The 27,158-nt window shown below is 31.9% G+C and overlaps 1 protein-coding gene across 2 annotated transcripts; it reads right to left on the minus strand.

Annotated features, from left to right (window-relative positions):
- Positions 1-1,860: 1,860 nt before the first annotated feature.
- Positions 1,861-19,890, minus strand: LOC145161650 (callose synthase 2-like). 2 transcript variants are annotated; one of them, XM_079081233.1, is made up of 43 exons: positions 19,671-19,890; positions 19,000-19,239; positions 18,578-18,678; positions 18,319-18,437; positions 18,143-18,236; positions 17,195-17,305; positions 16,459-16,575; positions 16,270-16,362; positions 15,250-15,341; positions 15,051-15,177; positions 13,995-14,132; positions 13,838-13,914; positions 13,660-13,744; positions 13,455-13,577; positions 13,215-13,332; positions 12,380-12,714; positions 11,927-11,979; positions 11,785-11,845; positions 11,595-11,676; positions 11,448-11,497; positions 11,281-11,367; positions 11,073-11,207; positions 10,889-10,980; positions 10,711-10,795; positions 10,467-10,627; positions 9,837-9,960; positions 9,653-9,753; positions 9,445-9,571; positions 9,214-9,365; positions 8,642-8,751; positions 8,402-8,527; positions 8,225-8,293; positions 7,164-7,353; positions 6,818-6,974; positions 6,197-6,316; positions 5,990-6,105; positions 5,780-5,863; positions 5,595-5,707; positions 5,293-5,522; positions 4,413-5,207; positions 4,277-4,327; positions 2,520-2,705; positions 1,861-2,350 (listed from the first exon to the last, which is right to left on the minus strand). In XM_079081233.1, exons 2-43 carry the CDS (start codon positions 19,187-19,189, stop codon positions 2,099-2,101), a joined length of 5,829 nt encoding a protein of 1,942 aa, XP_078937359.1. In that variant the 5' UTR covers positions 19,190-19,239; positions 19,671-19,890; the 3' UTR covers positions 1,861-2,098. The 2 variants fall into 2 exon arrangements, with proteins under 2 accessions (XP_078937359.1, XP_078937350.1); XM_079081224.1 differs by having other exon boundaries at positions 13,995-14,261.
- Between the last annotated feature and the right edge of the window lie 7,268 nt (positions 19,891-27,158).

The raw sequence follows: 27,158 nt of genomic DNA on the forward strand, positions 1-27,158 counted from the left end.
CTTGATAAATATAGTTTATTTATTTTTTATTTGTTATGAGTTTATGACATATGTTACAAATGTAAAATTTATTATATTGTTAAATCTTGGTTTGTGAGATTAAAAATTGACAAATACACAACGTATGTTTATGCGATATATAAGGAATTGAAGATTTATAATATAAATGTCTAAATTGTCATATATTTAGCAATTGGTATTTGAAAAAATGATGTATGATTTATATAAATATATATATTCAGTGTTGCTACATAATTTTAATTATATAACATATATGAATTGTGACATACACGACTAATTTGGATCTTTTGAAGTCGCATACGACAGCAAAAATATATATACATATATATTGGCATTGTCATTATATGACTTATAAACATTTTTCACAATAATAACTACAATACATTATATATATATATATATATATATATATATATATATATATATATATATATATCGTGATGTATACCACGATTCTCGTGTCCTTACCCAGATTATATAAATTTTCTAAAAGTGCCTGCTTAAGGTTCAAGTCGTGGTGATTCCAAAAATTCAGACGGGATTAAATTACGGCATACATAACTCCGTTTTAGACGTTCTTTATATTTTCGAAAACAGTGGAACATGTACTATAATATTTTAATGTTCGTTTTGCTCAAAACTGCATAATGTAAAATTTCAATTTTTTTTTTCAAACGCATTAATTAGCGTTGTCGTTTAAACAGTTTGATTCGGTTGACGGTTTACACATTTGGAAGTAAGGTATCATCTGACATCATATAATAATTGAAATAAAATTATTTATTTTACTTTAGATGCACTAAAACTCAATAAGTCAGATTATCACGAGATTCACGGTGAATTGGTCAGCTATAATTTTTGCCCTAAATTTTGGGATGTCACAGTATGGCACCCACCTTGATGCACTAGATGAAAGTTCTAGGATGTTTGCATGTACCACACAAGAAATTCTTCAAGACTTTTGCATAAGTATCATGCATTTGTACAAACCACGTTATTTGTGTCGTCCTACTTGCAGTGACATAAAACAATTGTATGCTAATCATGCAAACGTGCATGGCTTCCGTGGAATGTTAGGAAGTTCAGACTGCATGGGAGAATGATTATGTGTCCAAATACATATTATGGGCAATACACAAAAGGTAATTATCATTATCCGACGGTCGTACATGTAGTTATACTCTTACAAGATTTGTGGTTTTGGCAATCATGTTTTAAGTCTAATATTAATATATGTTTTGTCTGTCTTTTTATTATTAGTTGTTAAAAATAAACAAAACTAATAATGATTTTAAAAAAATGAAATTGCATGGCAAGGCACATCACAGCTCTCTAACATGGCATGCAAAAAAGATGATGTGGCGCTTAGCACACCACTACTCTCTCTAGTCTTATTTCCTTAATACTTGCATTTTATTTCTTATATTTCTTATATATGTAGTTTAAGTTATGCTCTTACTAATTCCCTAAGTTGTAAAAAATGTTCTTTGACTGAGGTTAAGGGATTAATCGGCTACGTTGGGATTCGAGGACCTTATATTGTTGTGTACGGTAAAAAAAAATATTATGTACGAATAACTTCCCTTTTAATTATGACTTATGATTGTAAACAAGGATATTTAAATTAATTTTTGAGCAACCATTACGAGAAAAGGTATAAAAAGAAAAGAGTCACTACATACATCAAGAACATATATTTCAATACCTTATGTCCAAGCCATTGCAAATACTCAATAAGTTAGAATTGAACTTCATTTGATGAAATGAAGTTTAATCGTCTAATCCATTGATTATTTCGAATTTGAATGATGTTAGGGATTCGATTGTTTGTTGGAATAATGTTTTCAACATATTGGATCCATATTAAATCCGTAAAAGTCCCTCCCAAAGTCTTAGAAAGTACATAAACCATGTCCTAACCTACAATACCACATACATAATAAGAAATATACACTTAGACACAAATCCCACTTCCCATATTTACAAAATTTATTCAATAATAACTCAACTTAAGATTACTATACATCTTACAAATAAAAACTCACATCGTTTAAGTATGCAATTTACATGAATGTATTTACTCCTTGTTGTCAGAAGACCTATCTTTCTTCTGTCCACCACCAAGAATACGAGATATCTGTAGACCTCTACTGAACGCTTGGTTGAAAAGCATACGTGTTTGGAATTCTGACACGAATGGAAACCATGCAAGAAATGCAACCGGAGTGAATAAAAGTAACCCCATGATTATTTCATAGTATTGCGCTAGGGTTCTAATCGATGACCAGAGTCCAGATCTTCGCAAAAATGGCCTCAAAGCTTGTGATATCTAACAACAGATAACATACAACAGATAAATAATACCGATTAACATCACTAATAGTAATATGAAAATGGCGGAACAGATTTAAAAGTAAATAACCCTGCCACGTCAGCAGAAAGTAAAAAATTCCACTGAGGGGTAATTTTGTAAATACAGTTAAGACAAAAATACTAACCAGAAGTAGTCCCCAGCCAGTAGGGAGGAAGGCGAGGATGCATACGACAATATCCTTGATTGTCATGTGTGGTAGTGCAACCAATGTGATTAGAGTAGAAGCAAATGCAACAACTATGAAACCATTGATTAATCGGAAGAGAAGTTGATAATCAGCACTAAGGGTTTTTCTCCAATATGACATGGCCTGAAATTTGATGTAAAAAGTCAAACAGATTTGATATGTTGGTCAAAAATGTTTAGAGTAGAAGCAAATGCAACAACTATACAAAAATGTTTCATAGATTAAAGCTAAAAAGAGACCACGTTTTTACACGGATTATATATATAAATTAATATATTATTTAAGGGAAATTGTCAGAAAAGTCGCAATATTTTTGGAAAAGTTACGATTAAGTCCCAAATTTATTTTTTTGAACATAAAAGTCCCGATTATTTCATTTTGGCTCAAATTAACAAAAAAGTCCTTTTTTTTTTCCTTTTAACAGGAAATGATATATTATCGTGTAAAATCAAATAATCGGGACTTTTTTGTTCAAAAAAAAAAAGTTGGGACTTAATCGTAACTTTTCCCAAAATATTAGGACTTTTTTGGAGATTGCCTTATTACTTGATTATGAAATAAATAACATTATTTATAATGTATATTATGTTTTTCTTAATATAATCTTTGCACGAATTGTGCCTATGGTTTTGGGTAATTTGCACGTTTGGTCCCTAACTTAATTTTTCAACTCAGAAGGTCTTTACTGTTTGTTTTTGTTACGCGCTTGGTCCATGTCTTACCTAAAAAGACTATTTTGCCCTTGATTTTCTAATTTATTTAAATAAACACACCCCTAACCCCACCCCCTCACCTTACCTTACCTTACCTTCCTTACTATTTTTCCCTATTTAAATAATAGTCTTTTAAGGTAAGATAGGGACCAAGCACGTAACAAAAACAAATATGTAGAGACCAAGCATGTAACAAAAATAAACAGTAGGGACCTTCCGAGTTAAAAAAATAAGTTAGGGACCAAGCGTGCAAATTACCCCAAACCATAGGGACCATTCGTGTAATTTACTCCATTATAAACTACACATTAATAATATATATTATGTTTTTCTTAATATAATCTTTGCTTTGTATTAATAATTAGGCCAAATTCTATAAAAAAAAACCTCTATATTTTGACTTTTTTTCGTTTAATCACCGAAAGATTTTTTTTTCTGGTTTAACGAATGAGTTTATTTTTTAATTTTTTTTCGGAAAAACCACTGTAAGTATTTCTTGGTAATGGATTGCAAAAAGAGATCGATAGAAAAAATTTCTGGTTAAAGTTATTTAAAAAAAAATCGAAACTATAATGGTTAGATCACAAAAAAATAAATAAATAAAACTGAAAGAGAAAAAATTTCTAGTTGAAGTTATTTAAAAAAAAAATCCAAACTATAATGGTTAAATCACAAAAAAATAAAAATATATATATATAAAAATTCTTCCTATGGTTAAAGTTAAACTGAAGAAATGGCAAACTATAATGGGTTTTATAGAATTCAAAGTTTCATGTAGAGTTTTTTGTTAAAAAAAAAAAAAAAAAAAGTCTTGGTGATTAAACCAGAAAATATTTTTCCGGTAGTTAAACCAAAAGAAAAAATTCAAACTACGTCGTCTTTCATTGAATTTAGCCTAGTAAATAAAATAAAATATAATCTTATAAATTTTACTTTCTTATGTTAAATCTATTCAAAATATGTTACTCCTATGTTACATACCTTCATTACGAGTAATACTCCAATGAGCACAAGCCACGAAATCCCATAAACCTACAAACAAAAACAAAAACAAAATCCACAATCAAAAAATCACCAATTATCAATCAACCAAATAACACAATCACAAAACACATACCAGAAAACTTTTACTCTCAGTCAAACTCAAATGATACACAAGCCCAAATTGATAAATAAAAAACCTCAACGCCAACAAAATCTCCATAACAGTCCCCCTAACCCCAGACGCCACAAGATGTTCTTGTTCCTTCTCCCACCACGACTCCCAACTCTTATCCACCGAAACCCCAATTCCCCCTCTATTACTAATCCACTTACTCCAATCAGTCCAATCATCCACAATCTTCTGCCACTCAAACCCCGAAGGATTAAACAAAAACGGCGCAAAAAGCCACGACCCCACCATAAACCACATCGAAATCGTAATCAAAATATACGCAACCGATCCCCTATACGATTGCCCAAAAACCTCATACACAACAAGTAAAATCAAAAGCTCGATTCCTTTCACGAAATGGCTGCGAGAGTAGAGTCGGTAGTTTTCGGCGAATTTGGCGTGGAAGACGACGAATCCGCGACCTGTGGCGCGGTACTGTGCGCCGCCGTGTAGGAGAGTGCGGCCGTAGTAGTGGGTTTTGGTGCCGAGGGAGAAGGTGAAGAAGACGGAGGCGAGTTGGAGTTGCATGAGGATGAAATCAGTTAGGGCTTTGTGGAAACCGCGTTCGAGGCCGATTTCCATCATCATTGGAAGCGCCATGAGGAAGCCGATTTGGACGAAGGATTGGGATGCGAGAGCGACTTGAAGGGGTTTGTCGTTTACGACTTGTTTGTTTGTGCTTAATTCTCTTTCGAGTCCACTTAGAACAAGGTATAGGCGTCCATAGAGAAACACGTATACAATAAGCACAGTTACCTGAGATAGAATAGAACACAAGTTTATGGTTCCATTTGTATATGCTTCGTTGTTTAGAAGATTGAATTTAACTTTAAAGTTTTACCAATGTATTGAAGTAAAATCCAACAGTGGTGAAGTAGCAAGAGAGCATGCGAAAGAAATCAAAACGGTGTCCAAGTCTATAAATATCACGACTCATTGTCTGCTCTCCATTTCCATTTGCAATCTTTGCTTCAAACAATGAGATCTGATTCAAACCAACATCTCTTCCTTTTCCAACTTGGATGTATTCATGATGCGTAACATTTCCACCACGTAATGTAGAATTAAAACCTGAGAAATAATTAAATATTAAAAATGTGAAAAAAAATATATAAATGAAATATAAAAGAAGAAAAGACATGCCTGCAAATATGTCTTCACTGAGGTTAACGATTTTGGAAGCCTTGCTGACACCACCTCTGGTTAGGTGAAATAGTCTATCGAATACATCTGGATGCCCGTAGTGGAATCTCACTCTGAAATGTGCAGGGGTAAAATTGGTATAAATATTATTTGTCAACATAATGTAAAAAGATTGTAAGGCTTACTTTAAAGGGTTGGCTAATAATCTTTGTCCAATGGTTACAAAACTTGTCTCCTGATTTGACATAAACCACGCAAGAGAAGAAACACTGAAAGCATAATATCATTAAAAAAAAGGTTAATACTTAATATAAAGTTATTAACCATAAAACAGAGTAAATTTGTGATAAAATGCAATATTAGGTAAAATAATAATAATAAAAAATGTTATTTACCTGCCAGTGAAAATATGCTCCCTGAGGCCAAGTATAGTTGGGGTCCTTACGCCATGTGTGACAAGAAATTCTTGAAGCAAATTTCTCATTTTAAATGCTTCTTCCATGTAGTTATCCTGTTGAATTTATATATGACAATAAATATTAAGCTAATTTAAATAAAAGAGTGTAATTTAATTAATAAGAAAAATTTGAAAGCATAAGTACTTGGTTCATATCAATTGTTTGAAGGCCTTCTCCACGTGTAAATATTATTGCATGGTTTTGGTTTTCTGGTTTTCCCTCTCCCAGTATCGCAGGTCCCGGAAGTTTTATACGATATATAACCTGAAAAAAAATAAAAATAAATAAATAAATAAATTGTCACTTCAGTGTATTTATATATAAAAATCTTATACAACACAAGTTTTATTTAACCTTTTTACAGATTTTTGGTTTTGGACCATTTTGGTCCTTATTTTACCGTTTCATAATGTTTTTTGTCCCTTCAGTTTCAGACTGTTGGGCTCATTCACTTGAGTTCCACATGAGGGCATTTTGGTCTTTTTCCTTGTAACAATGGCCATATGGAAGAGCTTCTTTGATTCAAACTTCATGGATATTCAAAAACCCAGGAAGACGATTCTACTAGTACCACCCACCTCAAGGAAAAGACCAAAATGCCCTTGTGTACAAGGCATGAGAATGGGCTTAACAGGATGAAACTGACAATGTGAGTGAGAGGGACCAAAAACGTAATGAAAGAGTGAAATATGGACTAAAAAGGAAAGAATACAAAAAATAAAAGAATCAACTAAGTAGCCCATGGACGAAAATGCCCTTGTGTACCTGATCTTGGTTTTGAACTGGATCAGAGGAATCAGCAGACTTTGGAACAGCTTTCACAAGAACTGAATAAAAGGAAACTTTGTCCACCACTTTTTTTGTTTTTTCATTGCTGGTTTCTTCAACCTCATCAATAAAAGCAACACGAAGAGAAGGATACCTGATCATCAATGTAACCATATACCAAAAAAAAAAAAAAAAAAAGAACATGTTAAAACATACAATACAAAAAAAAATCATGATTCAATTATAGCATTGTAATTTAAAAGTGCAATGTTGTAATAGAAAGAAATGAAAGTAGATTGCTATTTATTGCATTTAAACATATGATAAATTTCATGATTCATACGTTGTCATGAGTCTGAGAATGTCATGAGCATGAGCAAGTCCTGCTCTTTTTTGGATTCCATATTGTTGGCATGATACCACATATGAGAACTTCATATCCACCACTGCTTGACATTGTGTCAATAATGATCTATTATTGCTTAAATATTCTTCAGTGTTGGATTCAGCAGCTTTGTAACCTTTCATTAATTCTAAAAAAAAAAAATTATATGATTTATATAACATGCTAATGTTAAATACCATGAAAAAAGCCATGGGAACGAAGAGCAACAGTTTAGTTGGATGGAATTGAAAGAGGGAGGAATGTAATAAGTCATTACATTCCGTTATTTACAAAACTAGCAAATTGAACAAACATGAATATACACAAATAAGATTATAATAAAGAAAAAATATTCTTTGGTTACTTTTAGAAAACAAATTTGTGAAATATTTTATGCCACTATAAAAGACCTTATATTTTGTGTTTTTACTGGATTAAACCTCAAATTTAGTTTTTTCCTGAAGGAGGTTGTATTTTTTTCATTTTTTCCAATCTGACCCTTTGTCATTTTTATCCAAAAAAAATAGTAAAATGTGAGGGTTGTTCGAGAAAAACAAAAAAAAATGAGGGTTTATTTGGAAGCAGTTAGAAGGTTGAGGGTTTTTTTCGGAAAAAATATAAGGTCTTTTTCAGGAAAAAAATAAAGTTGAGGTTTAATCCGGAAAAAACACAAAATATAAGGTCTTTTATGAGATGAACACTAAATTTAAAAATAAGAATGGGTTAAAAACTTAAAATACAATTTCAAAAAAAAATAATAATAACACACACACACACACACATACACCAGCCTAAGGAATGAAAATTAACGAAATGGAAGGAATCACAGATTCTATTCCATCAAGCAAATCAAACAACTTTTTTCATTCCAATTGAATAAACGATTTATATAACATGTTAACGTTATGGGAACAAAGAGAAACAGTTTAGTTGGATGGAATTGAAAGACGAAGGAATGGAATGGCCAATTCCATTCCTTCTCCATTTCCATCATACCAAACACTAGCTTATATACTTACCATCATCTTTTGCCATGTCAAGGAAAGTCTGAAGTTCCAATGCTTGCTTATAATACATCATGCCTCTAACTAAATTTCAAACAAATTTAAAACAGAAGATGATAATCATTTTTAGTTAGCACAATATCTCAAATTTCAAAATTCAAAATTCATCAAAAGATCATATTATATATATACCAGTTTTAGTTAGTGTTTGGCCTCTATATGATGCCCAATGGCGAAGCTCTTCTTCCATTTCTGGATTACCTTTCATTTCATCTTCATGTTTGTATCCCACCCTTTGTAGAAAATTGTCCCATTCATCTGTATATCACATAGTTATTCAGTATCATATTCATATGGATTTATCATATCACATGGATTTAATGACAAAATAATAAAAATAATAATAATAATAAATAAATAAAGTAAACTGACCTGGGAAAATTTTCTGCAAGTAAAAAAGGATGGAAACTCCATCTTCATTTGGCTTTTCCAATGCATCCATGGAGAAAAGAACATCCTCATTGAAGTAAGGAGTAAGAACCCTTTGATAAAATGAATATTACAAAAGATCTATCAGCTCAGCTATTTTTATCAAGGAGTGTTTATATAAGTTAACTTGTATCCAAAGGACACGTTTTTCTTTTTCCCATAAGGCTAAATGCAAGACATAGCAATGTGCTTTTCTTTTTTCTTTATTATAACAGTGTACTTTGAAAAGTTTATCCATTATAGCAACAAGATAGGAAAAAGAATATATTCATTCTTGAAAATTGGTAAAAGATGACATTAAAACCTGTTAATTTGTGTCATATCATCAAAATCTCAATCTATAAATATTGTTTTTGACTTGCTAACTATATACGTGACATACAAATGGAAGTGTCTAGATCGCAATAAGAACGTATATCTTATACAAACAAATCAAGGGATGTATTATAAGTGTTCCAAATGACATTTATTTTCTGATTATATTTAATTAAATAGTAAATAAGGTGAAAACTTACGAGAAAGAAATCATGTTTCTAACTTTAGGTGCCATAGGCATATCCATAAACAAGGAATTTGAGAAGAAAGAGATACGCCTTCTGGCTTCTATGTTTGATGGAACATCCATAGCAGATTCCTTCTCAGTAAGCAACAGATGAAGCCTTCTTATCTGGAAACAATATTAATAAAAAAATGGTTTACAAATAATGAAATAAGGTAAATGTTTGGAGTAAAAAGTAAAAACTTACTTTCTCTTTCCAAGCATCTGTTTCTTTTGTAACAGGAAAATTAAGAGCTGCAAAGAACTTCTGATATTGTTTATCTTGTTGAGCTTCATGGTTTCCATAAGCACCACCATGGTTTGATTCCATCAAACTATATATATCAGAAGCAAAACGATTTAATTAATTAATAATATTTATTCAAGAAAGTCAATTATGCTACTTGAGATTTTACCTAGAAATTGGTGCATCCATCATTATGTCTCTTGTCATGATCTCCAACATATTAAGTAATACAATCACAACACCATCCTTGTCACCTTCTTCATTTTTCATCTGTAGAAAACAAAATTTGTGAATTAAGGAAATATCTTTAAAATTATGTTATTGAAGTGTACTATGATTTTTTAAATAGTTACCAAAAACTCAATAAGCTTAACAAACTGAAAAGTGAGGCTAGGTAAGGCCCGCATATCAAACTCCTTTAAAAGTTCTCCCTTCTCTATGTGCATGTCAACCGTGTTGAATATCTCAGTTAAAACACTGAAAAAAGTCAAACCACATTAAAGGGTAAGTTAGTCATATAAAATAAGGCTAAATGCAAGAAATAGCAACATACTTTCACTTATTTGTGTACTATAGCACATCCTACTTTCTTTCTTTCTGTCAAAGGTTTTATAAGTCTCATTATTTTGGGAAAATTTTTGATAAAGTCCTAAAAAAAAAATTTTAACTGAAAAGTCCCGATTATTTAACATTTTGCCCAAATTAATGAAAAAGTCCTTTTTTTTATTGTAACAGGAAATGACAGATGATGTGATTTTCCCAAAATGGGACTTTTCTGCATAAAACCCTTATCAAAAAAAATTCTTATCAAGGCATTGTACTTTGCAAGACATTCTTATAGCAGTAAAAATTGATTTTTATTAGATGATGTTGCTATAATTGAGAAGATTTTCAAAGTAGAATCTTGTAATAGGAAAATAATAAAGTAGGATGCTATAATAAACAAATCAATAGTGAAAGGACTAGAATGGTAATTTACATACGCCTTTTCACGATCCCCTAAAACCAGAAATATCAGAATATTTTTGCATGAAGCATAGCATTCGCGAACTGCATAGTCCATATAACTGTCTAAATTCAGCCTCTTTTGCAATTCAGAGTATCTTCCATTACTATCTTTTGCCATATCCAATGCTATAGGAAGCTGAAATATAACAATTAAAGAACTCAAATTACGTATGCCTTTAAAAAAAATTCATAAAAGAACATGTGGAATGTGTAAAAAACCTTGCTAGCAAGTAAAAATGGAGGCCACTGGATGAGATTTAAATCAAGATCTGCCCAATATGGCATGAGTAATAGGGCCATTTCACTGATAAAAGAAAAAAAAAAGAATCCAAGTAGAAATCAGTAAAACTAAAAATTCATATATGTATGAAATGATTTAAATCATCTAGAACAAGACCTGTTGTTTATCAAATCTTCTTCCCTGAAACTTGTAATGATTTTATTCCACATTTGAGCAAACTTTGCTGCTTCCTCTTTATCAGATGTGATCTGAAATAGATACATAGATAAATAAATATAGGGATATGAGTCAAAAGAATGTGTACATTGTGGTTACTAATGAGAAGATAATAAAATTTAACCTTAGTGATTCTACGTGATAGAGTAGCCTTGAGTCCCTTTTTAGCCTTTTCACTATTTTCTGCTGGAACTAACCATTTGTTAAAAGCAAATGGCAGTTGCTCAAACCTACTTCTCAACATTTCCAGTGTTCGTATCTGAAAAAGAAAATATTTTACAAATAAGAAACCAAAAACAAAAACAAGATATAATAAATAGTTAAATACAAACCTCTCCAAGACGCCTAAATGCACCATAGAAACCACCAAATATAGTTGAAAAGATAGCATACCAAATTTGTGTATCCATGAAATATACCTGTTGAAGATAAAATTAAAAGTTTCAGTTTAAAAACTTAAGAGGAAAGTGATAGAAGAAAATAAATAAAAGTAACATACAAGAATAATAGGAGCCCAAAGTGCAATGACAACACCAAGATTGTTGCTAGCTGAAAAGAGGAAAAAAACAATGTGGAAATCATAATCAATTTCATTTCATGGTGTATGTAACTAATGGACTTGTTTATTATATGCATAAAAATATACTTTGGGGGAAGAACTCATGCCATTGGTAACGTCTTATGTGAACATTCATAATTGCTTTTGTAGGACCCACTAGAGGCTTTATCTGTAATATAAGAACAAAAAAAAAAGAATAAATTATTCTCACTAAGACTATAAGAAATTAAGTATAGATAAGTGTTGGAAGAAAAAGATTTAAGAACATGAGAAACACCTCTAAGTAGTAGCTGAAAGCTAACTTTGCCACTAAGAGGATAACCCAAAAGAATGTGTACCTAAAAAATAACATTTTTAAGTATATATATAAGAACTAATTCAGCCGATATGCACATGTGATTTTATTAAGGAAGTCCTACTTGATTAGGGAAAGAGGATCTTCATGCATTCCCCTCCCCACATAAAGTGGAAGCTGCAATTTTTTCAAAACTGTTAAAAACAATATTCTGAATCGTTAATGTCACTATTTAGCAACCAATTATTCCCATTTTGCTATTTAAGTCCCTACAAATTTTACTTGTACTAAATAGATCACTAAACATCTAATGAATCAGTATCCATGTTCACATTATATGTCCACATGGTGACATGGACACAATTTGAACAAATTTACCAATTGTACGCCAAGTAGGATGCCACATAGGATCGAATACTTTTTTACACAGTTACAATATGTCCCAATGGTGGAACTGAAAACGCATTAGATGTTCAGCGCCCTATTTAGTACAATTAAATGATTGGGGGGTTGAACAACAAAAATATAACATTTTTAAATATAACAAAAATTATATTTTGGAAGGTTTTTTGTGTACCTGTGACCACCACATGATGAATCTGACAATTCTGTAATTTGATCTCTCTAGTTTTCTACGGAAAAAGGGTAGGAGGAATAATAATGCTGAAAGCATGTTTGGAGACAAGTAAACAACAATTGCTAAAATGAACAAAGAAGGGGAACTTGGTCCACTTCCAAACCAACTCTTCATTGTTTGTCCAAATCCAGAAGGATTGTTTAAACTATAAGAATATGTAATTGGTAAAACTATGACCCAAGCTGCTGCTGAAAGTGTCTTCAATATGTATCTAAGCTTCACGTGAAATGACATGCTAAACCTTGCTTTCCACATCATCACCAGATCAATGACAGCTGGAAAATGACTTTAGATATTAGTCTATGTGATTGTAACAATTTATCATATATAGATTAGCAGTGTCACACTGTGTTAACCAGATCAATGACAGCTGGAAAATGACTTGAGATATTAGTCTATGTGATTGTAACAATTTATCATATATAGATTAGCAGTGTCACAGTCACACTGTGTTAAGGTTTAATCCCCTTTCTTGTATGGGATCATTGTAAATGTAATTGGAATGACTTGAGATACTAGTCTATGTGATTGTAACAATTTATCATATAGTGGATTTTCTCATGGTTCTTCTCTGGTTTTGGAGTTTTACATGTAAATTATAGTGTTCAATTTTCTCCATCATTTTTCATTGAACAGATTGTTGGGAATCTTTGAGGCCATTTTTCCAACAGTAACATAGTCTTCATGGTGATAAAGTGAAGTTGTAGACCTTTTAGGTTTGACTTGCAAAAGTCAAAATCGAGACTGCAAAAAGAGTATGTCATTAGTTAGTTACCTTGTCCAAGTTTCAAAATTGCTGCTGTTATGAAGATGCTCAAAACTTTCTTGAACACTTCTCCATCAAAGACAGAGCTTAGTTTACCAGATCCATTCCATGCTATAATAATCATTGCCTTCAGTTGGTAGTTTATGTTAGCCATGAGATAAATTATTGTCAATATAACAAAGCTAAAGAAAGCATTATAATTCATAAGACAAAAAAAAAAAAAAAAAAAAAAAAAAACAATAAGATTACCTGTAAACATAAAATGAAAAAGCTCCACATCCTATCAAAACTCCTAAATATATGCCAGTATGAATCTATCTCAACAAAATTGATCTTCCCTACCCACCTCCTACTACCAGTAGGTTTTTCCACCTGACAATAAATAAACAAAAAGGGTTAAAATAAGAATCTGATACAGGAAGTTTTAAAAAAAAATAATAATAATAATACTCACCTCATTCTCTTTAACTTCATCAGGCACATGAAAGAAATCAGCATCAGCACGCATTGGCCACCCTATGCGAAAACAATCAACTGACCTAAAATGTTACACCAATTTAGTAACATGTTTAACAAAATTTTCAAAAAAAAAAAAAAGAAATGTGATTCAAGATTTATGACAAATGAGATACCAGAAGTACTCATTCAGATCATCATAATTTCTCCATTGAGAATGTTTTGTCTTTCCTCCTTTGCTTTTATGAGCTTCCTGTAAGAAACAATATAGTGAGAATTATGAACTGTAAGTTAGTAAGTTACATGAAATTAAAAGACCTTTTTGTACTACACCTTTGCAATTGTATTGTAGATAGGAGTCACAACTTTCATCAAGAATGCCTCCTTTTCACCTCCATATGCAGGTTTAATATTCTCACCTGTTACAGAACTCACACTTCCAGCCAGCATACCATAAAGTTCAAATGCCATCTGTGAATATATTGGACCTTGAAAATAGCTATTTCTTTCAATGTTGATCCTTATTTGAGGTTTTTGTACATTTTTGGTCCCTGTCCCAAGTGAAATGACGATTTTTGGGACTAAAATTGCAAAAACCACCTATACTCAGGGACCAAAAAAGTCATTTTACTGGGAAGAGAGACCAAAAACGTTACAAAAACCTCAAATAAGGAGAAGAGCTGCAATAAAAAGCTTTTTGGGACCAAAATTTAAATAATTAGCTATACTTAGGGACCAAAGTTATAATTTACTCGAATATAAATGGAAAGGTTAATAAAAATTACTTCAATGTTGGTCCTTATTTGAGCTTTTTGTATATTTTTGGTCCCTGTCCCAAGTGAAATGACAATTTTTGGGACCAACTTTGCAAAAATCAGCTATACTTAGGGACCAAAAAGGTCATTTTACTGGGAAGAGGGACCAAAAACGCTACAAAAATCTCAAATAAGGAGCAAAATTGCAAGAAAAAACTTTTTAGGACCAAAATTAAAATAACTAGCTATACTCAGGGACCAAAATAGTAATTTACTCGAATATAAATGAAAAGCTTAATAAGGTTTCTAAAATTACTTCAATATCGGTCCTTATTTTGAGGTTTTTGTACATTTTTGGTCCCTACGCCAAGTGAAATGACAATTTTTGGGACTAAAATTGCAAAAATCAGCTATACTTAGGGACCAAAAACGTTACGAAAACCTCAAATAAGGAGCAAAATTGCAAGAAAAACTTTTTAGGATCAAAATTAAAATAACTAGCTATACTCAGGGACCAGAATAGTAATTTACTCGAATATAAACGAAAAGCTTAATTAGGCTTCTAAAATTACTTGATGTAAAAGAATAAAAAGGAGTATTGGAAAGAGCATAAGAGGATCATAATAATGCATACGTGGTGATAGATGTAGCAAAGGCATTCAGGCATAAATCTCAAGTTTGCAGCTTCACCCCATATGAGAAGATACAAACCCATGTATAAAAGTTTCCTTTGTTGCCTTTCTTTTTGAATATTTGGGAACCTGAAATATAACATTATTGTGATACCAAAGAACTAAATAACCACAAAGAAAATTTAAGGAAACTAAACTCACGTAAGACTATCTTTGCGACCCAAATATTTGCACCACTTCAGGTAATTTTCAAAAAGTTTATCCATCACCTCATCAACTGCCACGTCATCCAACTATTAAAAAAAACAATTTGCAAGAATGTCAGCAGAAATGAATATGTAAATATGTACATTAAAAGTAGAGTGAATTACGAAAATGGTCCCTGTATTTTCTGATTTTATCATGTTTAGTACAAAAACTGAAATTTTTTTCAGTTTTGGTCCTTATTTCAAGGTTTTATATCAAGTTTGGTTCCTGGAATCTTGAAATAAGGACCAAAATATGAAACCTTGAAATAAGAACCAAAAGAAAGTCCTATGGACTAAAAATCGATATGAAACCTTAAAAGAAGGACCAGAACTGAAAAAAGTTTCAATTTGGACTAAACATGGGAAAAATTAGAAAGCACAGGGACTATTTTGGTAATTTACTCCTGCAACTGTTTAAAGCCAAATTTGCAGTAAAAGACCTTACATTGTTGGCTAGTCTTTGGTAATTGTCAATTTTGGTCCTTATTTTAAGGTTTTATATCGAGTTTGGTTCCCAGAAGCTTGAAATAAGGACCAAAACTGACATGAAACCTCGAAATAAGGACCAATATTGAAAGAGGCTTCAGTTAGGACTATAAACAAGGTAAAAATAGAAAGAACAGGGACTATTTTTGTAATTTACTTTTACAACTATTTAATGCTACATTCTGAAGTAAAATGCCTTAGGCTGTTGGCCAATCTTTGGGAATTGTCAATTTTGGTCCTTATTTCAAGGTTTTATATCGAGTTTGGTTCCAGAATCTTGAAATAAGGACCAAAAATGATACAAAACCTTGACAAAAGGACCACATGGAAGTCCCACAAACCAAAAAATCGATATGAAAACTTGAAAGAACAAAAACTGAAAAACAATTTCAATTTGGACTAAACACGGTAAAACTCAGAAAGTACAGGGACTATTTTTGTAATTTACTCTTACAACTATTCAATGCCACACTCTGGAGTAAAATACCTTTGGTTGTTGACCAGTCTTTGGGAATTGTCGAATATGAACATTTGCAAGTAACAAGATCAAGTGTTCCCTTTGATTCGAGACACTATCTTTCTGAAAATCAATAAAAGTTACACCAAAATCATCATAAAAAAATAATAATAATAATAATAAAACATATTTTATTGTATGGATTACAAAGCAACAAACCTGAAAACCAAACATAGCCTGTAGCCAATCCAATATGTCTTCATCTTCCTTTTTATTGTAGCCTTTTGGCCATGGTAGACCTCTGGTATTTCTGAGAGCAGAGACAGAAGCTTGTATCTACAAATTCAACAAGTAAAAATCTTTTTTATATTAAATATGGGCAAAATGCAAGAAAAAGCAATGTAGACAGGGACCATTTTTGTAATTTTTTTAAACACATGGACTGTTTCTGTAAAATAATCTGCACAGGGACCTTTTCTGTAAATGTAAACTACAGGGACAACTTTTGTAATTTATTTTCTACATAGGGACCAAACCTGCCAACATACAAAAGTCTTAAACACATGGACTGTTTCAGTGAAAAAAATCTGCACAGGGACCTTTTCTGTATATTACAGGGACAATTTTTGTAATTTATTTTCCACACAGGGACCAAACATGCCAAGATACAAAACTGTTGTGGCCAAAGTACGAAACCTAAAAGTATACTATTCATTTCTCCTTGCTAATTAGACACAGGTAACCTGCTGATTTGAATTATAATTACATGGCACAAGTTAACAAGTTTTTATGCCATGTCATCATCCACATAGGATGTCCAGCTGTAAATATTTGTTGATAGCTTCAAAATCCTAAAAGTTCTGTTGTGTTCTTCAGTTTATTAGATAAGAAATTAAATAATTCCTTACAATGCAAAAGGGTAGAATTGGAAAAGTAAAAGATTTTTGGAACAAACCTCTGGATATGTCATAATAGCTTGATTAGAACTATCGGGATCAAGTGGAAGTATATTATAAGGTGCATACATTCTTGTCTTCTCTTCAACCTTTGTGTTTGCTTCCAATATCTATAATTATAATTCACCAAAATTACATATAGTCATATACAAATATAAGTTTATATTAAAGTATTAATCTCATAACATGATAACAGATCTTATATTTTGTGTTTTTTCTGGATTAAGCCTCATCTTTATTTTTTTCATGAAAAAGGCCTTGTATTTTTTCATTTTTTTCTGAAAAAACCCTCAACTTTGTACTTTTTCTGAAAAAAAACCTTTAACCTTCTGATGTTTCCAAATAAACCCTCAACTTTTTTAGTTTTTCCTGAAAAAGCCCTCACATTTTACAACTTTTTAAGGTTTAATCTCAAAAAAAACCTTATATTTTGTGTTTTTTCCGGATTAAACCTCAAATTTACTTTTTTCCTGAAAAACACCTTGTATTTTTTCATTTTTTTTTCCAATTTGCCCCTTTTAGTCATTTTTTTCCAAAAAAAATTGTAAAATGTGAGGGTTTTTTCCTGAAAAACTAAAAAAGTTGAGGGTTTATTTGGAAGCATTTAGAAGGTTGAGGGTTTTTTTTTTGGAAAAAAAATACAAAGTTGAGGGCTTTTTCAGAAAATATGTAAAAACACAAGGTCTTTTTCAAGCAAAAAATAAATTTGAAGTTTAATCCAAAAAAAAAACACAAAATATAAGGTCTTTTTTGAGATTAACCCACTTTTTTTGGAGAAGAATGACTAAAAGGGCCAGATTGGACAAAATAAAAAAAATACAAAGTCTTTTCCATGAAAAAAATAAAGATGAGGTTTAATACGGGAAAAACACAAAATATAAGGTCTTTTATCAGATTAACCCTATATTAAATAAATTTCTTGAAAGAAGAAAAATATCCAACATTACCTCCTTTGCCACCTCAACTCCATCTATCTGATTCACAGCCTTTAATACCTCAAAAAGAACCGCAGCAGTTTGATAAGCTTTTGTAAGACGTGTACTGATATCAGAAGAAAACATCTACAATCAAGAAATGGAAAAATGCAAAAAAGACAAAAATACCCTTGAAGAGATGTGATTACCGATCGGCTTTATCAGCATTTTGTAAGGCTTGAATGTACTTTCCATAATAATGGCGATAATAGCTTTGCATTTCACGAGCATCACTCTTTGTTCTCCCTGCTAATGTTGTTTGATCTTCCTATATAGAATACAAAGAAGGTTTTCAATGAAAAATGATACTCATAAAATGGAAATAAGGAAATTTTGAAAATATATATATATATATATATATATATATATATATATATAATAATTGATGGAAAAGAAGAGAAGACATACCCTCTCTAGGCGTTGAAGTAGAGCAGTTTTGAATTGACGAACACCACGACCACTTGATGTTGGATCTAGTCTGTGAGCTTTCTCAAAGGCATAGAATCGACCTAATTAAGCATATGATAAGTTTCTTGTTTCTTGATGTCTTCGCATTTAAGCAAGAAAAGTGAGCTAAAAAAATAATGATATACCCTACTAAAGACAAACTAACAAGTAACAAGATATCCAACTTATAATAACTTGCCCTAATTTTATCACAACATGAAGTAGCTTTATCATTGTACTCTTAACCCTTAAACCAATTGCAACCACAAGGCTAAAGCTAAAAACACAAAAGGAATGTGTCCCAAAATAATAGCATGGACAAGTATGGATTATTGAAAACAATAAGAACATCTAGTCAGATACAGAAACAGATGAGTACTTACAAAGATAGCCAACCCTAGGGTTACTTGGTTCAACTTCATTAGCAACACGAAGAATAGGTGCTATTTCAACAAGAGATGAAGGCACCACTTCACTATCCATCATAGCCTCACCACCCAAATTTCCAGCTGTTTGAGTTCTCAGCAGCCTGCCAGGTGGCTGCTGATCAGATCCTCTTCTAGTGTAAGCCATTGTTTCTTCAGATTCTTCTTGCTGAAGAGCTTAAGTTCACTCTAAATTACCTGTTGGTATAGCAATCAGTATCATATAGAATACACTTTTGATCAGATAAGCTTCGATTAGATAAAGAGAAAGAGAGAGGGAGAAGCTTTCAGTTATTCTAAAGTAGCACATGTTTGGCCAGAAAACAAAAGATCAACTTTCTATCCACAGTCAAACAGTGGACAAATTTTCGAAATTCACTAAGGAATCTTTGAAGGAAGAGCTTCAACTCTATTCAATTTGTCGTTATTATAAGAAAATAATCGAAGACCTTAAGAAACCGAGTTCATCGAATATCTCAGATTCGTTAAAACCCAAAATTCAATCTAGTTTTCATCGGAAAAGTTCAAATTCATAAAGTCAAAACCCTTAAAGTAACTTTATCTTCTTCGATTAGTGAATCTTCATACGATCATCAAATAACAAACGATGAAGACGATTATGAACTTACCAAGTAACTGAACGCATCAAAGTTCCATAGAAACTAACTTCGCATGAGTAGCTACAGTAATTCCTTTTCACTAATTACATGTAGTTTGTGTGTGGGGTGGTTGGGTGTATGGATAAGGAGACATCCAATCAGAAAAAGTAGCTGAAAACAAGTAAAAACTAAGAAGAAGCAGAGAAGCTTCACTGAGAATACATATGAGAGAGAAAGAAAAACGGAGAAAGGGACGTTGAAGACCTTTGCTACTTTAAACAAAAATAAAACTAAATTTTACACTTAGGTCTATAACTTTGGCTTTTTGTTAAAGAGCAATATAAATCAAATATATATATATATATATATATATATATATATATATATATATATATATATATATATCAAAAATTTCTAACGTGAGATTCTATTTTTTAGCAGGTTTAACATTAATTTTCATTAAACCTATGTATTCTAATTTCTAAAACATCATTTAATTTTATAAAAAAAACTTTTCAATTTAAATGAACACTGTAATCTGTTAAATTAGTATATAAAAAGTCATTTCAAGAAACAAAATATTATTTATAAAAGACATTAAATGACATCTCAGTGATGAAAAGTTGTGTTAGTTGTAGCACCTATTAAACCTCAAATAGTCAGTTACAGTGATCATAGTATAAACTTCTTTAGAAAAAAAAAAAAAAAAAAAAAAAAAAAAAAACTTCTATTGATCAAAATAAAAAGAAACTTCTTTAAAAAAAAAAAAAAAAAAAAAAAAAAAAAAAAAAAAAAAAAAACTTCTATTGATCAAAATAAAAAGGTAATGATTAAACCATAAAAGAATCAAAATATTGTCTTTGTTAAATTAATAATCGTATTCGATGAGAACAAGGGCACGTTTTACTTCAATAATGTATGGAATAAAAAAAATATTAAAAAAAAACGTTATGTAAACGAATGTAACTAGTAAATACGATAAAACATAGAAAAGAAGTTGAAATAAATAGCAACATATATTATCTATATCTTTATATTTTATGCAATATAATTTTAAGGCATTTGGTTTACGGAACTACAAAATAATTTATTAAAAAATATAGGTGACATTTGGTTTACGGAATTACAAAATGAATTATTAAGAAATATAGGTGACTGAAGATTTCCATCCAAATATTAAAACAAAATGCTTCTTAAAGCAAACGAACTTGTAAACAAAGATAATATTATTAAGATTACGTCGGTCTTCTCATTTTAATAATACCTAAAGTTGGATAAAAGTAATATAAAGCATATGAGTATGAAAATATATGTAGTTAATTAAAAAAAATTAATGTGTATAGCCACAAAAGATATTTTATTTGGCGAATTTTGAAACCAAAAGTTTTTGTTAATAAACATATAAAAAGGGTGACAAAATACATATATCAAAGAATTATTAAGATACTTTATCATAATAAAAATAAAATCGTAAAGAATTTTAATAATTTGATGAATTTCATAACATACATCATACATCACTAATGTCACAATCATCTATCTTCTCCACTTATCATTTAATAATAACTAGAAAAGATTCCCGGCGTTGTCGGGGTCGGAAGATATTGCTTTGTAAAGTAAAGTAGCATGTTGGTTGTTTTTTGTCCGTTAATGTGAGGGTAATTTGGTCTTTTCAAGTAGTAGGGACTGAATTTGTCACCTTGGGTAAACCATATGGACCATTTATGTAATTTTGGCGGCGGTAGTGGTGGTGATGGCAGATGGTGGGTGGGTTTATGGTATTGGGTGGGTATTTTCTAATAAATAAAACATTAATTTAAAACCAAAAAGAGAATGTTAAATCTGGTAAACCATAGGGACCAATCGTGTAATTTTGTCTAACAATAATAATAATGATGAGGGACCATTTCTGCCAAAAGACTAAATACTAATAATATGTAATAAAAAGCGAGGGTTATGAAAAATTCAAACCAAAGTGAAAGGGTTGTTTGTGAACAAAAGCATAAAGATGAAGGGTCAATGTTGTAAGTTGGAGGACCAAAATTGACAAAAAATGTGCCACTTTACTATCTTTCATAACTTTAATATATATATATATATATATATATATATATATATATATATATATATATATATATATATATATATATATATATTAATGAGTGAATTTTTTTTTTCTAAAATTACTTATCTATAGCTATAAAATATATAATAAAAATGACAAAACTTTGTACTTATATGATCTCGGTATATATTAACAAAGTTATATGCTTTTATTAGAATATACAAAATATATCATTTATCAACTTATGATGCATGTATAAATTGGTAACACTTGAATTTTATTACATAATATTATAACAAAATCACATTAATTTGTTGGTAAATGCATAACCTTTTTGCATGACTAGTGAAAAAGAAAACGTGTAACTTCATCGTATAAAAACAATTACAATCTTTAACACTAAGGTTATATAGAAAGCATCTCTAACTTACGCATATGTTGAGCTAGCCACATCACTCAAACACATTTTCATATGATCATCACCAACTGGTGTTCATTTACATACTCACCGGTGGGAAGAGAGAGATAGAGGGGAGAAGAGATAGAGAGAGGAAGGAATGAGAGAGATTGTGAGCAAGCGTAGCCACATCTACGAGAGCTTACACCTACGGAGATTGGGGTGGTGTTGGATTGCAGCTTACGTGTGACTTTGGCTTCCACGTCAGCTCACGAGTGTGTTTCCCTCACCTTTTCATATAACCTAAAAGTTATATTGTTCTTTTGTAAAATTTACATTAACTTCATTTTCAACTCCAAAAGACTTAGACTAAAAAGTATATAATAATAAAGTAATATTTTCTTTATTATTGTTTATTATAACTTGATATCAAAATTAAAAACATATTATAACTTAGACCAAAATTATTGTTGTCTTACCGCTTTTACCTACATATTGTCCAGCCCAATCGGTGGGACGATTTTTCCATTCCCAATGCATACAGTCAATACTGTCTACCATACCTGGAAATCCATGTTCTTCTCCAACATGGAGCATGTTGAGTTACTTAACACGTGTCTTCATTCTATTAGACAGAGTATAGTTTGTTATTTCATTCAGTTAGAAGATAGTTGATAAATCCACTATATCTCTTTGTATATATGCCATATTCATCAATGATAGAGTTAACACTTTTCCACAATTCTCTCTTATCATTTCATTACATGAATTAGAATGGTATCAGAGCATTCGATCTGATTTTTTTCCGCAATTTCGTGATTTTGTAATCATGAGTTCCGATCCGATTAACACAAATTCTTCTTTTGTTCCTCCTAATTCTGGATCATCTGTTCTTAATACAAAGAGTAATGATCCACATATGTTTCTTGTATCCAATCCGTTAAACGGAAATGAAAACTATCTTCAATGGAAGTATTCAATTCAAATTGCTTTAGGAGCGAAGAAGAAAGTTGGATTCATTGACGGTACTTCGAAAAAACCAGATAACGAAGGAATTGAGCTTGATGACTGGATTAGCAATGATTGCATGGTTCGTTCTTGGCTACTGAATGCAATTTCTAAAGAGATTGTTAGTGCTTTTGTGTTCTCGACTACTGCACGAGAACTCTAGTTGGATCTTGAAGAACACTTTGGAGAAAGTAATGGCCCGTTGATATATCAATTACAGAGACAAATAGCTTCGATCAATCAAGGTGATTCTTCTCTGTCCAAGTACTATACGAAACTTAAACAATTATGGGATCAATTGAATTGTATCATCGCATTACCTTCTTGTACTTGTTGATCTGCAAAAGCTTTATCAGATCTAAATTCATTAACCAGATTGATGCAATTTCTAATGGGACTTAATGATATCTATGATAATTTGAGAAATCAAATTTTGGTTCTCGATCCATTACCTTCTGTGCACACAGCTTATTCCATGGCTTTAAGTGTCGAAAATTAGAGAGAAGTTCAAATTAACTTCTCGATTCCCACTGAAGTTACTGCACTTTTTGCAAAATCATCTAATCAAATCACAAACAAGAAGACATTTCAAAATAAATCCAAGTATGATCCAAAAACAAAATCAAATAACGATCGTTATTGTGATTTTTGGAAAGTTTGACATACTAAGGATGTTTGTTTCAAGATTCATGGATATCCTGATTGGTATAAAGAGCTTAAAGAGAAGAAGAAAGTTAATCATTCTGCACATATGGTGAATCAATATGATAATCCAATCCAAACACCTGAATACTCTCAAACTTCACAGAACAACAATTCCATGGATCTATTGTTTCAGCAATTCAGCCATTTCATGAAAGCCAATCAGAAGATGGAACACTTTGCAAATTTCTCTCGCTTCAGAGATTTTACAGGTATTAACATCTCTTTGTTAAATTTTTTGGATTAGTGTCTAAGCCCGTAACCATATTTGGTAAGTACTTGACCCGGTTGTGCATGGTCCTTTTGGGTTGCCTTCACCAAAGCAACTTGACTGGAGAAATTAAATAGAGAGAGAGGTTATTATGATTTATTAATATGTTATAAGAATAATATATTAAAGGAGAAATAATATTTGTTTAATTAATATTGGTCAATAATTAATTAAGAATTAATTTTGTGATCAAGTGTAATTAATTAAACTAGAGGGGCTGAATTGTAATTATGTAATAGTTGCAAAATAGGGCAATGGTTATCCTTGTTAAAGGATGGACGAATTCAAGGATAAGGATATCCTTAAAATCGTCCAAGGTCCAAGAGATAAGGGTTTTCAAGGCTTATCTTGTGGTTGCTTGGTGGGCAAGTAACTGGATAAGGATAAGGACTGAAACCCTAATCCCAACCCTATATAAAGACCCCTAAGGCCTTAGGATTTCGTCCACTTGATCCCTAGAGCATCCAAGGACGATTTCTACCTCTCCCCTTCTCTCTCTATAGCTTCTCCAATTGCTTGTGGTGTTTGTGAGCCATTAGAGGCACTACACTTGTGGTGCTTGCTTTCAAGACTTAGGGTTTGAAGATTTAAGTTGTTATTGCAATATAACAACAAGAGGTATGTGATCTAACCTTATATATGAATTTCGAAAATAGCAAGCTACATTAGGGTTTTATTCATGTGTTCATAATGTTGTATATCTAATATTGAAAACATAGATCCAATTCTTAGGGTTGCATGCACACATAGAATTGTTTGTACAAAAACCCAACAGTGGTACCAGAGCCTTTGGTTAACTTGTTTTCAATTAGTATTATTCAATTGTATGAACTTGACAAATTAGGGTTTATAGCCAATAAACCCCAGGAGGCCATAGATTTCGAGATTAGGGTTTCCTAACCCTAATTTGCGAAAATCTTGAAAGGGTTTTTGAATCCTTTCCTTTTAATCCAAGATTTCGAAATCTAGGGTTTGCAAACCCTTAGATTTCGAGATTTGCCTCCTTCCCCAAGATAAGATCCTAAATTTTAGGGATTAGGATAATCCCATATCTTGTAATTATCTTTTAATGGTTAAATATGTTAAATCAAAGATTTGGAATTATCCCATCCCCTTATTTTCGAAATTTAGAGGGATTAAAGGGATTAGGATAAATTAATTGTTTAGATGGTAATTATCCTTATGATTTAGATAATCCCTTATGATTTGATAATTAAATTAATAGTTTAATTTAAGATAATTATTAAATCAATTGTTTTAATATTTAAAATTTTAATTTAAATGGTATTAAATTCGAAAATTTTAAATTGAAGATTAAAACCCTAGTATTTTGAAATGTCTAAAATACACCCTATACTATTATATTATTACAAGCTTAATAAATATATATGTATAATTAAAAGGCTAGTCTTACCGTTAGTAGGCCTCATTCACGAAGCCGGTCTATAAGGTGGGTATAAGGTTGCTGCCTATAAAATGGCGCTTAATAGGTGTACACTCACACCCACCGTTTGCTTGACTGGTGGAGGGTCGTTAGCCGAACGGGTAGGATAGGGCAATCCACTCTTCATTAATAAGTATACTAAAGTAACTAAACGTTTTTACAAATTCCCAATCCTAGTTACTTTAGGCAAAAGTGAAATTGATGCAATCCCATGAAATTACACTTTGCACCCTTGCTAAAGAAGTTAGTGGAGCGTGTGTGGTTTACCAGCACACTAATTGGTTCTAAGCAAAGGTGGCAAAGGGTGATTCATTGTTTATCATAGTTCGATGGAGCGTGTGTGGTTTACCGGCACATCGAATAGGTGATTGTAACAATGAAGGCACCATGTAGATTTGCATGGTTATTCACACCCATTTTGTGATCCTCGGCATCCCAGTCACAAACGAGAGGGGCATATCGAGATTCAAACATGCCATTGAAAAGTTCAATGTATCTCCAAGAAAATCTAGGAATTCTCAATACATTTAAAACTTAAGCTTATGTTTTTCATGGTGAAGAATTAGTGAATCGTCATTCACTTACCTCCAAATTATTTGCGTGTTGGATTACGGCATCCCTTTTCTAATATGTAAATAATGTTGTTGGGTCCTAGCCCTAATTTTTCATTTTGGGTGTTTAATTAGGGATTCAATTCTAATCAAACTTTGTCCTTTTCTATTTGTAGATGTCTAACGCAAACAACGCTGCTGCTAACTCATTCACGCTAATGAGTCTTTGTCCAAAAGTGACTTTCGATGGATCGAACTTTAGCGAATGGATAAGATACATTCGCACCATCGCGCGTTACGAGGACAAAGAGTATGTCCTCGACGAGAAGCTCGAGAAGATCAATCCAGAAATCGCTACTCCCGAAGAAATGGCTGTCTTTGAGACCCACGAACGTGATGCAACGAAGGTCCATTGCATCATGATAGCCACAATGAACTCCGAATTCCAAAAGTCCTATGAGGACATGTATCCTTATGAGATGCATATAGACTTGATGGAGAGATATCACCAAAGCGCGAGGCAAGAGCGCTATGAGATCATAACGAATATGATCACTGCTAAAATGGGAAGTGGAGAGTCTCTTACCGTGCACTTGCAAAAGATGCAAAGATATGTTGATCGTCTTCGCAAGTTAAATGTTAACTTTGGGGAGGATTTGGCTATCGACATTATTCTTCACTCCTTGCCCTCGTGTTACAACCAATTTAGGATGACCTACCACATGAACAAGGAAGAGGTCACCCTAAGTAAGCTCCAAGGTCTCCTTAGGGTTGCTGAGAGCAACCTCAAGGACAAGTCTGTTGCACCCACTCCCAATCCACCCGCTGCTCCTGTTTTGGCCATTGGGCAAGGAAGAGGAAAGAAGAGGAAGGCTTCGTCTAAGAGCCATCGCAAGGTTAAGTCCCGAGATGGTGCCTCTTCTAGTGGGACCAAAGTTGATCCTGCTAAACCCTGTCCTAACCCAAAGGAGGCAGAGTGCCACCATTGCCACAAAATAGGGCATTGGAAGAGAAGCTGCCCAGAATACCTGCAAGCTATCAAGGAAGGAAAGATCAAGCCATCTTTTGCAGGTATATACA

This window comes from Lactuca virosa, chromosome 1, assembly GCF_052849685.1.
Source record: "Lactuca virosa cultivar CGN04683 chromosome 1, Lactuca_virosa_CGN04683_v6, whole genome shotgun sequence".
Classification (NCBI taxonomy): domain Eukaryota; kingdom Viridiplantae; phylum Streptophyta; class Magnoliopsida; order Asterales; family Asteraceae; genus Lactuca; species Lactuca virosa.